This window comes from Oncorhynchus gorbuscha, linkage group LG18 (assembly GCF_021184085.1).
Source record: "Oncorhynchus gorbuscha isolate QuinsamMale2020 ecotype Even-year linkage group LG18, OgorEven_v1.0, whole genome shotgun sequence".
NCBI classification, from domain to species: Eukaryota; Metazoa; Chordata; class Actinopteri; order Salmoniformes; family Salmonidae; genus Oncorhynchus; species Oncorhynchus gorbuscha.
In genome coordinates this window covers 68028327-68042156 of record NC_060190.1, presented here as the reverse complement: position 1 = coordinate 68042156, position 13830 = coordinate 68028327, and the positions used below count along the sequence as shown (strand labels likewise).

The 13830-nt window shown below is 44.9% G+C and overlaps 1 protein-coding gene across 2 annotated transcripts in view; it reads right to left on the bottom strand.

Annotated features, from left to right (window-relative positions):
* The window catches only part of LOC124002482 (chemokine-like protein TAFA-2), a 166199-nt gene that overhangs the window by 51918 nt on the left and 100451 nt on the right, over nt 1-13830 (bottom strand). For both annotated transcript variants that reach the window (XM_046309900.1, XM_046309901.1), the window contains exon 2: nt 7495-7607. In XM_046309900.1, the coding sequence (XP_046165856.1) occupies nt 7495-7606 (112 nt within the window). In that variant the 5' untranslated portion in view covers nt 7607. The remainder of the gene's footprint in view (nt 1-7494; nt 7608-13830) is intronic.

Genomic DNA, 13830 nt, shown 5'->3' with positions numbered 1-13830 from the left:
CACCACCTTCCGGAGACACCTGAAACCCCACCTCTTTAAGGAATACCTAGGATAGGATAAGTATTCCCTCTCACCCCCCCCTTTAAGATTTAGATGCACTATTGTAAAGTGACTGTTCCACTGGATGTCATAAGGTGAATGCACCAATTTGTAAGTCGCTCTGGATAAGAGCGTCTGCTAAATGACTTAAATGTAAATGTTAAATGTAAATGTAAATACAACGCGCACTCAGGCTACCTAAATACGGTTCCCAATCCGAGACAACGAGAAACACCTGACTCCAATTGGGAATCGCCTCAGGCAGCCAAGCCTAACTAGACACACCCATAATCATACACAATCCCAATAAATACAAACCCCAATACGAAACACAACATATAAACCCATGTCACACCCTGGCCTACCCAAACATATAACAAAAACACAAGAAACAATGACCAAGGCGTGACATGTAGTAGACCTTACAGTGAAATGCTTACATACAATCCCTTAATCAACAACGCAGTTTTAAGACAAATAAGAAATAAAAGTAACAAAAAATTCAAGACCATCAGTACAATAATAATAGTGAGGCTATATACAGTCGTGGCCAAAAGTTTTGAGAATGACACAAGTATTACTTTTCACAAAGTCTGCTGCCTCAGTTTGTATGATGGCATGTTGCATATACTCCAGAATGGAGAGTGATCAGATTAATTGCATTTAATTAAAGTCCCTCTTTGCCATGCAAATGAACTGAATCCCCAAAAAACATTTCCACTGCATTTCAGCCCTGCCACAAAAGGACCAGCTGACATCATGTCAGTGATTCTCTTGTTAACACAGAGTGTTGACGAGGACAAGGCTGAAGAACACTCTGTCATGCCGATTGAGGTCAAATAACAGATTGGAAGCTTTAAAAGGAGAGTGTGCTTGGAATCATTGTTCTTCCTCTGTCAATGTCACGATCGTCGTATGGAGTAGACCAAAGCGCAGCGTGGTGTGAATCCATTGTTTTATTGAATGACGAAAAAACAGGAAGAACACTTAAACAAAAACAACAAAACGAACATGATGCTATGACAACGAGTGCAGACACAGGCAACTACACATAGACAATAACCCACGAACCACAATACAAAACAGGCTACCTAAATATGGTTCCCAATCAGAAACAATGAAAACACCTGCCACTGATTGAGAACCATATCAGGCCAAAACACATAGAAACAGACTAACTAGACATGCAACATAGAATGCCCACTCATATCACACTATGACCAAACAAAACAGAAACAAACAACTCAAATAATGGTCAGAGTGTGACAGTAACCCCCCTAAGGTGCGGACTCCAGCCGCAAAACCTAAACCTATAGGGGAGGGTCTGGGTGGGCATCTGGCTGCGGTGGCGGCTCTGGCGCGGGACGTGGACCCCACTCCACCATAGTCATTTCCCTCTTCAAGAACCTCTTTAGAGTGGCGACCCTCGCCTCTGACCTTGGGTTTTAGACCCTAATTAAAGGCCCTCCTGGACTGAGGAGCGCCTCTGGACTGAGGGGCAGCTCCGGACTGAGGGGCAGCTCCGAACTGAGGGGCAGCTCCGGACTGAGGGGCAGTTCTGGACTGAGGAGCAGCTCCGGACTGGCTGACGGCTCTGGCAGCTCCTGGCTGGCTGACGGCTCTGGCAGCTCCTGGCTGGTTGACGGCTCTGGTAGCTCCTGGCTGGCTGACAGCTCTGGCAGCTCCTGGCTGGCTGACGGCTCTGGCAGCTTCTGGCTGGCTGACGGCTCTGGTAGCTCCTGGCTGACTGACGGCTCTGGCAAATCCTGGCTGACTGATGGCTCAGGACAGACTGGCGGCTCTGACAGCTCAGGATAGACTGACGCTTCTGACGGGTCAGGACAGACGGGATACTCTAACAGTGCTGGGCAGGAGGAAGGCTCTGGCAGCTCTGGACAGGTGGGAGCACCTGTAGCGATGAGACGGAGAGACAGACTGTTGCGGGGGGCTGCCACCAGAGGGCTGGTGCGTGGAGGTGGCACTGGATAGACCGGACCGTGCAGGCACACTGGAGCTCTTGAGCACCGAGCCTGCCCAACCTTACCTGGTTGAATGCTCCCGGTAGCCAGGCCAGTGCGGCGAGGTGGCATAGCCCGCACTGGGCTGTGCTGGCGAACCGGGGACACCATGCGTAAGGCTGGTGCCATATATGCCGGCCCGAGGAGACGCACTGGAGACCAGATGCGTAAAGCCGGCTTCATGGCACCTGGCTCGATGCCCACTCTAGCCAGGCTGATACGAGGAGCTGGAATGTACCGCACTGGGCTATGCACACGCACTGGGGAGACCTTGCGCTCCACCGCATAACACGGTGCCTGCCCGGTCCCTCTCACTCTCTGACAAGCACGGGAAGTTGGCGCAGGTCTCCTACCTGGCTTCACAACACTCTCCGTGTGCCTCCCCAATACATTTTTGGGGCTGCTTCTTCTTGGGCTTCCAGCCACTCTGCCGTGCTGCCTCCTCATACCGGTGCCTCTTTGCTTTCGCTGCCTCCAGCTCTGCTTTGGGCGGCGATATTCCCCTGGCTGTGCCCAGGGTCCTTCGCCGTCCAGAATCTCCTCCTAAGTCCATGAGTCCTGCGTTCTTTGCCGCTGCTGCTGCTGGCCGTTACCACGCTGCTTGGTCCATTGTTGGTGGGTTATTCTGTCACGATCATCGTATGGAGTAAACCAAAGCGCAGCGTGGTGTGAATCCATTATTTTATTGAATGACGAAAAAACACGAAGAACACTTAAACAAAAACAACAAAACGAACATAATACTATGACAACGAGTGCAGACACAGGCAACTACACATAGACAATAACCCACGAACCACAATACAAAACAGGCTACCTAAATATGGTTCCCAATCAGAGACAACGACACCTGCCACTGATTGAGAACCATATCAGGCCAAAACACATAGAAACAGACTGACTAGACATGCAACATAGAATGCCCACTCATATCACACCCTGATCAAACAAAACATAGAAAAAAACAACAATAATGGTCAGAATGTGACAGTCAACCATGGTTACCTGCAAGGAAACACGTGCCGTCATCATAGCTTTGCACAAAAAGCGCTTCACAGGCAAGGATATTGCTGCCAGTAAGACTGCACCTAAATCAACCATGTATCAGATCATCAAGAACTTCAAAGAAAGAGCGGTTCAATTGTTGTGAAGAAAGCCTCCAATGCGCCCAAAAAAGTCCAGCAAGCGCCAAGACCGTCTCCTAAAGTTGATTCTGCTGCGGGATCGGGGCACCCCCAGTACAGAGCTTGCTCAGGAATGGCAGCAGGCAGGTGTGAGTGCACCTGCACACACAGTGAGGCGAAGACATTTGGAGGATGGCCTGCTGTCAAGAAGGGCAGCAAAGAAGCCACCTCTCTCCAGGAAAAACATCAGGGACAGACTGATATTCTGCAAAAGGTACAGGGATTGGACTGCTGAGGACTGGGGTAAAGTAATTTTCTCTGATGAATCCCCTTTCCGATTGTTTGGGGCATCTGGAAAAAAGCTTGCCCGGAGAAAACAAGGTGAGTGCTACAATCAGTCCTGTGTCATGCTAACAGTAAGGAAACCTGAGACCATTAATGTGTGGGGTTGCTTCTCAGCCAAGTGAGTGGGCTCACTCATAATTTTGCCTAAGAACACAGCCATGAATAAAGAATGGTAACAACACATCCTCCGAGAGCAACTTCTCCCAACCATCCAGGAACAGTTTGGTGACGAACAATGCCTTTTCTAGCATGATGGAGCACCTTGCCATAATGCAAAAGTGATAACAATGTGGCTCGGGGATCAAAACATCGATATTTTGGGTCCATAGCCAGTAAACTCCCCAGACCTTAATCCCATTGAGAACTTGTGGTCAATCCTCAAGAGGTGGGTGGACAAACAAAACCCCACAAATTCTGACAAACTCCAAGCATTGATTATGCAAGAATGGGCTGCCATCAGTCAGGATGTGGCCCAGAAGTTCATTGACAGCATGCCAGGGGACAGATTGCAGAGGTCTTGAAAAAGAAGGGTAAACACAGCAAATATTGACTCTTTGCATCGACTTCATGTAATTGTCAATAAAAGCCTTTGACACTTATGAAATGCTTGTAATTATACTTCAGTATTCCATAGTAACATCTGACAAAAATATCTAAAGACACTGAGGCAGCAAACTTTGTGGAATTAATACTTGTGTCATTCTCAAAACTTTTGGCCACGACTGTACAGGGGATACCGGTACAGAGTCAATATGATTTGATTATTAAAATGGAAAAGCTGAAGGCAGGAACAGGTTATGGGTTGTTTCAACACAGAAGAAAATAGTAAATATCGGTAGAGGCTTCTCTGACTTAAACATTTGGTTTCTAGTCTAAACAGACAAGAGATTAGACAGAACCAAGTCATGGTTGGTTCACATAATGCTAGTCATAACAATGACCTCTGCACCCTGTGATCGACCCTCTGTCGATGTGACCTTTTTCAGTGAAACATCTATGGTACGCACTATATGGTTGTTAGATTCTCGTTAATTGATCACACAAGACCTGTGTGACAGGTGTCAGGTGATGCCACTGCGACTGACAGGCAGTAGTAGCTCCCTGTAGAAATTCAAAAATGAAAATCTCCCATCAAAGAAGACATAAGTATCCAAACCACCATGATCTGCTGCATCTCAGTTCAATAGGTGTCACTACAGTCCTTGGTTCGAATCACCTCCGGCCGTGATTGGGAGTCACATAGGGAGGCGCACAATTGGCCCAGCGTCGTCTGGGTTTGGCTGGGGTAGGCTGTCATTGTAAATAAGAATGTGTTCTTAACTGACTTGCCTGGTTAAATAAAAAAAAACATGTTTTTGACTAAAATGCTAATGCATATTTGCATAAAAAAACAAGTATCTCATGGAGCATAAGAACCAGTGTGAGAATGATCCATTAGAGTGCATTACACAGTTTTTACAAAGTATTCACCATAAGCAAATATGCAAATATGGCACTGGAAGGCAAATGAGGGGGAATGACTGCACAATTTCAACTCATAAGCATATCTGCACAGTCTCATGTGACGTTTGTTAAACCTTAAACCCAACATAAACCAACAAAATAAAATAAAAAATTGAATACATTTTGGGATTCGAGTTTTACAGCATCTATGAGCAGTAAGGTTTAATCCCTTACACTGTGAGATGTAACAGAGTGTGAGCATTTCATCTCCAGAAAAGCATAGCTGTCACACCGCATCACACAATCAGCTTGGCCAATGTGTTTTTCACGCCCGGTTTCCTTTCCACTGCATTTCAGCATCTGGCCATCCGGCTGCTGACTGACTAACAAATCAGAGAGAGCCTGATTGCTGTTTTCAAAATGAGAGAAAAAAATGGATCTGTTCATAGTAATGTTTTTTATTTGAATGAAATGAAGCTATTGAAAGATATCCACACGATTAATGTGTTGTGTGTGATTCAGGCGCACTTTTGATCCAGCGATTTCATGGATCTAAGTTGTATACTGTAGATCCCACCAGCAAAAAGAAAAACTGGTTTCTCTGCCCCCCCCCCCCTCTCATGACTATAACTAATGAATGTGGATGGTGCTTTGGGGGCTTGCAGTCTTATTAATGTGCTCGGCTGTGCTCTCGTCAGGTTACGGTGAAAGGTTCAATTGCTCTGGCGAGGCCCCCACCTCAATAAACAGCGGTGCTAAAGAGGTTTGTTTATTGGGCAGACCTTGGCTTGACCTCTGGAGCTGCGGGACCTGCCTTGTGATTACCTCAGTGTTGGCCCTGCCCTCAGAGACCAGTGGCTGGCAACTAGTCCACTTCCCAGGGCTGTCGAGTGGCTGTGTGGTCTGGCCATCTCTTCAAAATCAATCACACTCACTCCGCATATTGGTGCACCCACCTCTGTGGAAACGAACATGGCTTGTGGCCATACTACAGGCGCTTGGATACTAGAAGATTTTTGGAAGACTAATAATGTACTCAAGTGAGTTTATCATGAACATTTGAAACTTCAGGTCTTTTCCCTGTCTCTAGTAGCCTGGGGTTTCATTTCATCTGCGATCAGTGTTGCTGTTCCAGTGTTGTTGTTTCGTCTAATGCAGAGACGTCTCTCCAGTCGGGTATCGTTGTGACCTCATTATTTCAATGTGATGTCACAGTTTCTACCTTTTCGCCCAGGGGAGCACTGACTCTCTCCCCATCACTAAAATCACTCTGAACTTCACAACAGTTCTCCTGAAGCTGCAAATGTCTGTTTTTGTTCAAACTCCAAATCAATATGTGACCCCAGAGCACCGTACATTCCTGTCTACATCAGCCTCTCCTCATTTCAGTGTCGCACAACTAATAAGTGTCCATTAATTATTTACAGTGAGATCTGTTGGAGCGAAGAACTGATCAATATGACTGCTTTTACAGTGAGATCTGTTGGAGTGAAGAACTGATCAATATGACGGCTGTCACGAGTCCGACCGAGGGTGGTTCCCCTTCCCGGGCGGGTGGCGCTCGGCGGTCGTCGTCACTGGCCTATTAGCTGCCACTGATTGTCTTTCCTCCCCCTCCTTGTATGTTTATTGGTAGCACCTGTTTATGTATAACTAGTTTGTCTTTATTAGACAGCCGGCCCGCCTGGTTGTTGTGCGGGATTATTGCAGTGTAACCTTCGGCTCTGTTGTAGAGGTACGTGTTAGTGCCTGGTCGTGATTTTTTCCGTTGTACATTTTCATTCCCTGTGTTTGGGAATGTTACTATTGTGAGCACCCTGTGGTGCGTTGGTGCTATTAAAGACGCACAGCATTGCACTCTGTCTCCTGCGTTTGACTCCACACCCACGACACCCGGAGCATTACAACTGCTTTTACAGTGAGATCTGTTGGAGCGAAGAACTGATCCATATGACTGCTTTTACAGTGAGATCTGTTGGAGCGAAGAACTGATCCATATGACTGCTTTTACAGTGAGATCTGTTGGAGCGAAGAACTGATCCATATGACTGCTTTTACAGTGAGATCTGTTGGAGCGAAGAACTGATCCATATGACTGCTTTTACAGTAGGCTACATTATCCTTGCACCTGACCATTGTAAACAACCTCACCTCTTCACTGCGATAGCTGATAGCAATGTGTTGTGGTGAGCTTTCTGGCCCAAAATGTCGGCCTGACATCGACTAGTTGGAAGCTACTAAAGCCATACAATGTCAAGTGCTTTGAGGACCTGGTGGAAGAGATACGTTAAGCCATGTAAAGCCATACTGTATAGGAAATATTTTACATCAAGTATTGTGTTATAACATGTTACATAGTAGGTGCTTTGCATTTACCCCGTAATAGTTGAACAGTTTACGTTATTGCACATATTAAGTTATTACACAATTTGCTGACAGTAATTACACACCATCATTATGATGAGGATGTGTTCGATGTGCCCATAGAGATGCATACAGTATCTACTGTAATTGTGTTGACATACCTATGTGACTTCTGTGTGATGAAGCGAGGGTCAGCTGTCCCCAGAGAGACACCAGACAGACGGCCAACAGCAGCACCCTTCTGCACACGCTCCGTAGGTCTCTCTCCCGCATTCTGAAAAGACAGGGTGGGGAAAATTAGTTCAGTCACATATCGGTCATTAGGGCATTTTTGGGGTGTCATGCAGGAGTGGCGTAGCAACAACACTACAGCACAGCTCCAATAACATGATGCAATCTCTATTGTACTCCACACATTTGTCTGTAAGGTGACTACAACTACACCTGTTGTATTCGGGCGCATGTAACAAATAAAATTTGATTTGAATAAGAGTAGGTTCCATGTCAGCTCTGCCCTGCACAGAGACAGCAAGACAAAATCACAATGGAGAAAGCAACTGGCTTTGTGCGTTGGTCCCTTTACGAGCACTAGTGATCAGCATCATCTGTCCCATCCTGCTGATACAGTACAATGTGACTTCCTTCCCACAAACCAGAATAACAGATTCAGGATCTTAATTAACTTGATCACCCTGTTGCTGGGTAACTTTTTGGCAATGCAGGAAATTAAAAACTTGTAGTGTATTTGAGGTTTCAAAAAGCTTCTGAAGCTTGTAATTTCCATTTAGAAATTTCAGATTTAATTTTCCATTATGAAAAAAATATCAACCCTTACAAAAATGCAGTGCTTTCCTCTCACCGCTGTGAATTCCAGTTTACTGTTTGATCGACTGCAAGGATTCGTGTTTCGCATAGCATTCTTCACAGAGAAGAACACACCCATATTGATTCAGTGTGAACTGACTTAGGTAAATAACTTGTTAGTATTCACGTGTAAACATACAGAAGAGAGGTGCTATTAATTTCTCCTAAAATTATGTGTTGTATTATCTTACCAAAACATAGCTACAGGAACGCTGCAGCAACCACAAACCCACCACAACCTCCAGTATTGTACTTCTCTATAGTCCAAGAAGATCTACAAATAGAATGTCTGACTGGCCCTTATTCCTCCGTTTCCCTCTTTATAAATGACGCCTCACTGTCCCTTTTCCTCCCGTCTCCCTCTTTATAAATGACATCAGACTGTCACTTATTCCCGTTTCCCTCTTTATAAATGACGTCTGACTGTCACTTATTCCCCTGTTTCCCTCTTTATAAATGACGTCTGACTGTCCCTTATTCTCCCGTTTCCCTCTTTATAAATGATGTCTGATTGTCCCTTTTCCCCCCGTTTCCCTCTTCATAAATTACGTCTGATAGTTCCCTTTCCCCCCCGTTTCCCTCTTTATGAATTATGTCTGATTGTCCCTTTCCCCCCATTTCCCTCTTTATAAATTATGTCTGATTGTCCCTTTCCCCCCCGTTTCCCTCTTTATAAATTATGTCTGATTGTCCCTTTCCCCCCGTTTCCCTCTTTATAAATGATGTCTGATTGTCCCTTTCCCCGTTTCCCTCTTCATAAATGATGTCTGATTGTCCCTTTCCCCCCGTTTCCCTCTTTATAAATGATGTCTGATTGTCCCTTTTCCCCCGTTTACCTCTTTATAAATGACGTCTGACAGTTCCTTTCCCTCCCGTTTCCCTCTTTATAAATGACGTCTGACAGTTCCTTTCCGCCCCGTTTCCCTCTTCATAAATGACGTCTGACAGTTCCTTTCCGCCCCGTTTCCCTCTTCATAAATGACGTCTGACAGTTCCTTTCCGCCCCGTTTCCCTCTTTATAAATGACGTCTGCCAGTTCCTTTCCGCCCCGTTTCCCTCTTCATAAATGACGTCTGACAGTTCCTTTCCGCCCCGTTTCCCTCTTCATAAATGACGTCTGACTGTCCCTTTCCCCCCCGTTTCCTTCTTTATATATTACGTCTGTCTTTCACTCATTGCCTTCTTTTCTCTCCCCCTCCTCCCCCTAGAACTGGGAGGGAGGTTACTAGGTAATAGTTTTTGGGTGGTCTGTCTTGGCTAGCATTTCCCAGCTCACTAATCTTCATGTAGTGTTCAGGATCTGTTGTCCAGTAATACAGTGTGGCTGTGTAAGAGGTCCTGGGAGAGGACTACAAACAATGCAATCAGAGGCTCATCTTATTGCCAACAGAGCATGCTCCGCTCACAGGAAAAAACAGTCACAAATCACAGGCATCCTTTCAACGCCTTTGCAGTGTATCCACTTGAATTAGTGAAAAGATTGTTTTCATGCAAAGAGCTTAACTCTTGCTTATTTGGCAGTGGCTGGTGAAGGGAGTAGAGAGGGAGATATCAACAGTTGTAGAGCTGGGTGGCATCTAATGGGAGGTTCTATCTACTGTAGCCTATGTAGAGGAGGCTTCTCTGATGGCTTCTGTCAGGTACAACCAGACCTGGATTCGGATAGTATTTTTTACCCTTTCTTTGAGCGTTTCTTCAGCCAGCCTTGAGTGCCAGATGGGTGGGTTTTTGAACCATTTTGGGGCAATTCCATTTTGACACCTGGTTCTATTGCGCCGCCAGGTAAGATGAATTAAGCACAGCAAGAATGTGAAATAAAACAAATACTATTTGAACCCAAGTCTGGGCACAACCTCCATCTACCTAACCAGACCAGACCAGGCCACCGTGTTCAGGTGGCTGAAGGGACTTGGAAAACAGGACAAGTATCCCCCTGATAGAGATGATGATGGGACCAGGTGGCATATCAGAATGATTGAGAGAGGAATGGAAAACCAGCTGAACAGGTGAAAATATCGCTTGGTGTGTAACGGTTGTCTGACGAGGAGGAGTAGTAGGAAGGATTGGAGGACCAATGCGGCGCGTGGTAAGTGTCCATATTGTTTAATAATAAATATGAACACTGAACAAAACAAAAAACGACAACGTGAAATAACAAAACCAAAACAGTTCCGTGTGTAACAAACACTGACACGGAAAATAATCACCCACCACTCAAAAGTGAAACCAGACTACCTAAATATGGTTCTCAATCAGGGACAACGATTGACAGCTGCCTCTGATTGAGAACCATACCAGTCCAAACACAGAAATCCCAAATTATAGAAAAAGGAACATAGACTACCCACCCCAACTCACGCCCGGACCATACTAACACACAGACATAACAAAGGAACTAAGGTCAGAAGGTGACATGGTGACTACTGGTCCTAGACCTTTATGTGCTTTATTGAGCCAACTCGGACTATTGTTGTCACACCATACATGTATGGCATGAAAACGATTGTCAGACGAGTTGGCTCAACTCCATGCATGTGGCATGCATGGCAACACATGCATGGCAACACATGCAGGAGTTGGCTCAGGCACATACAGGTCTGGGACATAACACCACCAGGGTAGTTGAGGGAGGCTGAGGGATGGTCTTTCTGCATACAGTGGGGCAAAAAAAGTATTTAGTCAGCCACCAATTGTGCAAGTTCTCACACTTAAAAAGAGGAGAGAGGCCTGCAATTTTCATCATAGGTACACTTCAACCATGACAGACAAAATTATTTTAAAAAATCCAGAAAATCACATTGTGGGATTTTTAATGAATTCATTTGCAAATTATGGTGGAAAATTACGTTTTTGGTCAATAACAAAAGTTTATCTCAATATTTTGTTATAATACCCCTTGTTGGCAATGACAGAGGTCAAACGTTTTCTGTAAGTCTTCACAAGGTTTTCACACACTGTTGCTGGTATTTTGGCCCATTCCTCCATGCAGATCTCCTCTAGAGCAGTGATGTTTTGGGGCTGTTGCTGGGAAACACGGACTTTCAACTCCCTCCAACGAGTTTCTATGGGGTTGAGATCTGGAGACTGGCTAAGCCACTCCAGGACCTTGAAATGCTTCTTACGAAGTCACTCCTTCGTTGCCCGGGCGGTGTGTTTGGGATCATTGTCATGCTGAAAGACCCAGCCACGTTTCATCTTCAATGCCCTTGCTGATAGAAGGAGGTTTTCACTCAAAATCTCACGATACATGGCCCCATTCATTCATTCTTTCCTTTACACGGATCAGTCGTCCTGGTCCATTTGCAGAAAAACAGCCCCAAAGCATGTTTCCACCCCAATGCTTCACAGTAGGTATGGTGTTCTTTGGATGCAACTCAGCATTCTTTGTCCTCCAAACACGACGAGTTGAGTTTTTACCAAAAAGTTATATTTTGGTTTCATCTGACCATATGACATTCTTCCAATTTTCTTCTGGATCATCCAAATGCTCTCTAGCAAACTTCAGACGGGCCTGGACATGTACTGGCTTAAGCAGGGGGACACGTCTGACACTGCAAGATTTGAGTCCCTGCCGGCGTAGTGTGTTACTGATGGTAGGCTTTCGTTACTTTGGTCCCAGCTCTCTGTAGGTGATTCACGAGGTCCCACCGTGTGGTTCTGGGATTTTTGCTCACTGTTCTTGTGATCATTTTGACCCCACGGGGTAAGATCTTGCGTAGAGTCCCAGATCGAGGGAGATTATCAGTGGTCTTGTATGTCTTCCATTTCCTAATAATTGCTTCCACAGTTGATTTCTTCAAACCAAGCTGCTTACCTATTGCAGATTCAGTCTTCCCAGCCTGGTGCAGGTCTACAATTTTGTTTCTGGTGTCCTTTGACAGATCTTTGGTCTTGGCCATAGTGGAGTTTGGAGTGTGACTGTTTGAGGTTGTGGACAGGTGTCTGTTATACTGATAACAAGTTCAAACAGGTGCCATTAATACAGGTAACGAGTGGAGGACATAGGAGCCTCTTAAATAAGAAGTTACAGGTCTGTGAGAGCCAGAAATCTTGCTTGTTTGTAGGTGACCAAATACTTATTTTCCACCATAAAAATCCTACAATGTGATTTTCTGGATTTTTTTTCTAATTTTGTCTGTCATAGTTGAAGTGTACCTAATTACAGGTCTCTCTCGTCTTTTTAAGTTGGAGAACCTGCACAATTGGTGGCTGACTAAATACTTTTAGAGGTGAGGGACTTTCAGAGGCTTTCTCATCCAATGGGATTTTAAGAAGGAAACGAGGAGAGAGGACGTGAGGAGTATGCAATTGAGATTTTCCCACAGTACATCTCCAAAGCTTAAAGATGCAGTATTTCCTGGTTAATGACAGAGATGAGTCGTTGGGACCAATCGGGCAGCTGGGTGGACAAAGCTGACGTGTCGTGGTTGGAGGGCAAAACAAACCGGTGTTGTTGTTGTTTAGGCTGTTTTTTTCTGTGTGATGCAGCTGGCTGTGTGCCACTTGTCATGCCCCCGAGCCAAGCCAAGACATGACTACTCTCTCGCAACAGAACCTCCATAAACATGCATCTTTCTAATGAATTAGATAGAGAACATCTGGGCAAAATAAATAGCAAACCAAACCGGCTTCATTGAATTATATTTATAAGGGTTGATCATTAAATGTTTTCTGGTTATGAAATGAATCATATTGCACAGAAATCAGCAGTTATTCACAGATGAATCCCCCCCAATGTGTTGTACCTACCAAAGACAATACATTATTTATAGCACCTCTGAATTCCTTAAAATGAAACCACAACATGGAATTTCAACACATTTATCATACCATATATTGTATATAAAAGCATACTGTACAGTGAGTTGACCAAACCTACATACAGTATCAACATTGAATCACCTTATCAAGTTTGTTTTGAAGGAAAGTTAAAAGGTAAAAAATAATAATACAGTTAAATGCTACTTTAACCGTGGTAAGAAGAATTCTCCCAACAAACACTCCAACATATTGGACAGAGTGAGTCAGCAATGCAGGCTTGGGTTGCACTCTGTACCTGATTTCTAGAAGAGTGGTATGGTTTCAGATGAGAGGCTCAGCTGGCTTATTTTCTCTAATTAGTCCCTTTGGAATTCTTCCCTACATGTGGGAAGATGCCCGACATATTTATTTTTGTTCCTGCTTCTAAACTCCCTCTCATTCCTCCACTAAAGGATGTACTGTAGCCAAACTGTAGAGATGTTCAGGATGGAACATGAGGGATACTGTAGCCAAACTGTATAGATGGTTCAGGATGGATAGGGAGGGATACTGTAGCCAAACTGTAGAGATGTTCAGGATGGAACATGAGGGATACTGTAGCCAAACTGTATAGATGGTTCAGGATGGATAGGGAGGGATACTGTAGCCAAACTGTAGAGATGGTTCAGGAAGGAACAGGAGGGATACTGTAGCCAAACTGTAGAGATGTTCAGGATGGAACAGGAGGGATACTGTAGCCAAACTGTAGAGATGTTCAGGATGGAACATGAGGGATACTGTAGCCAAACTGTATAGATGGTTCAGGATGGATAGGGAGGGATACTGTAGCCAAACTGTAGAGATGTTCAGGAAGGAACAGGAGGGATACTGTA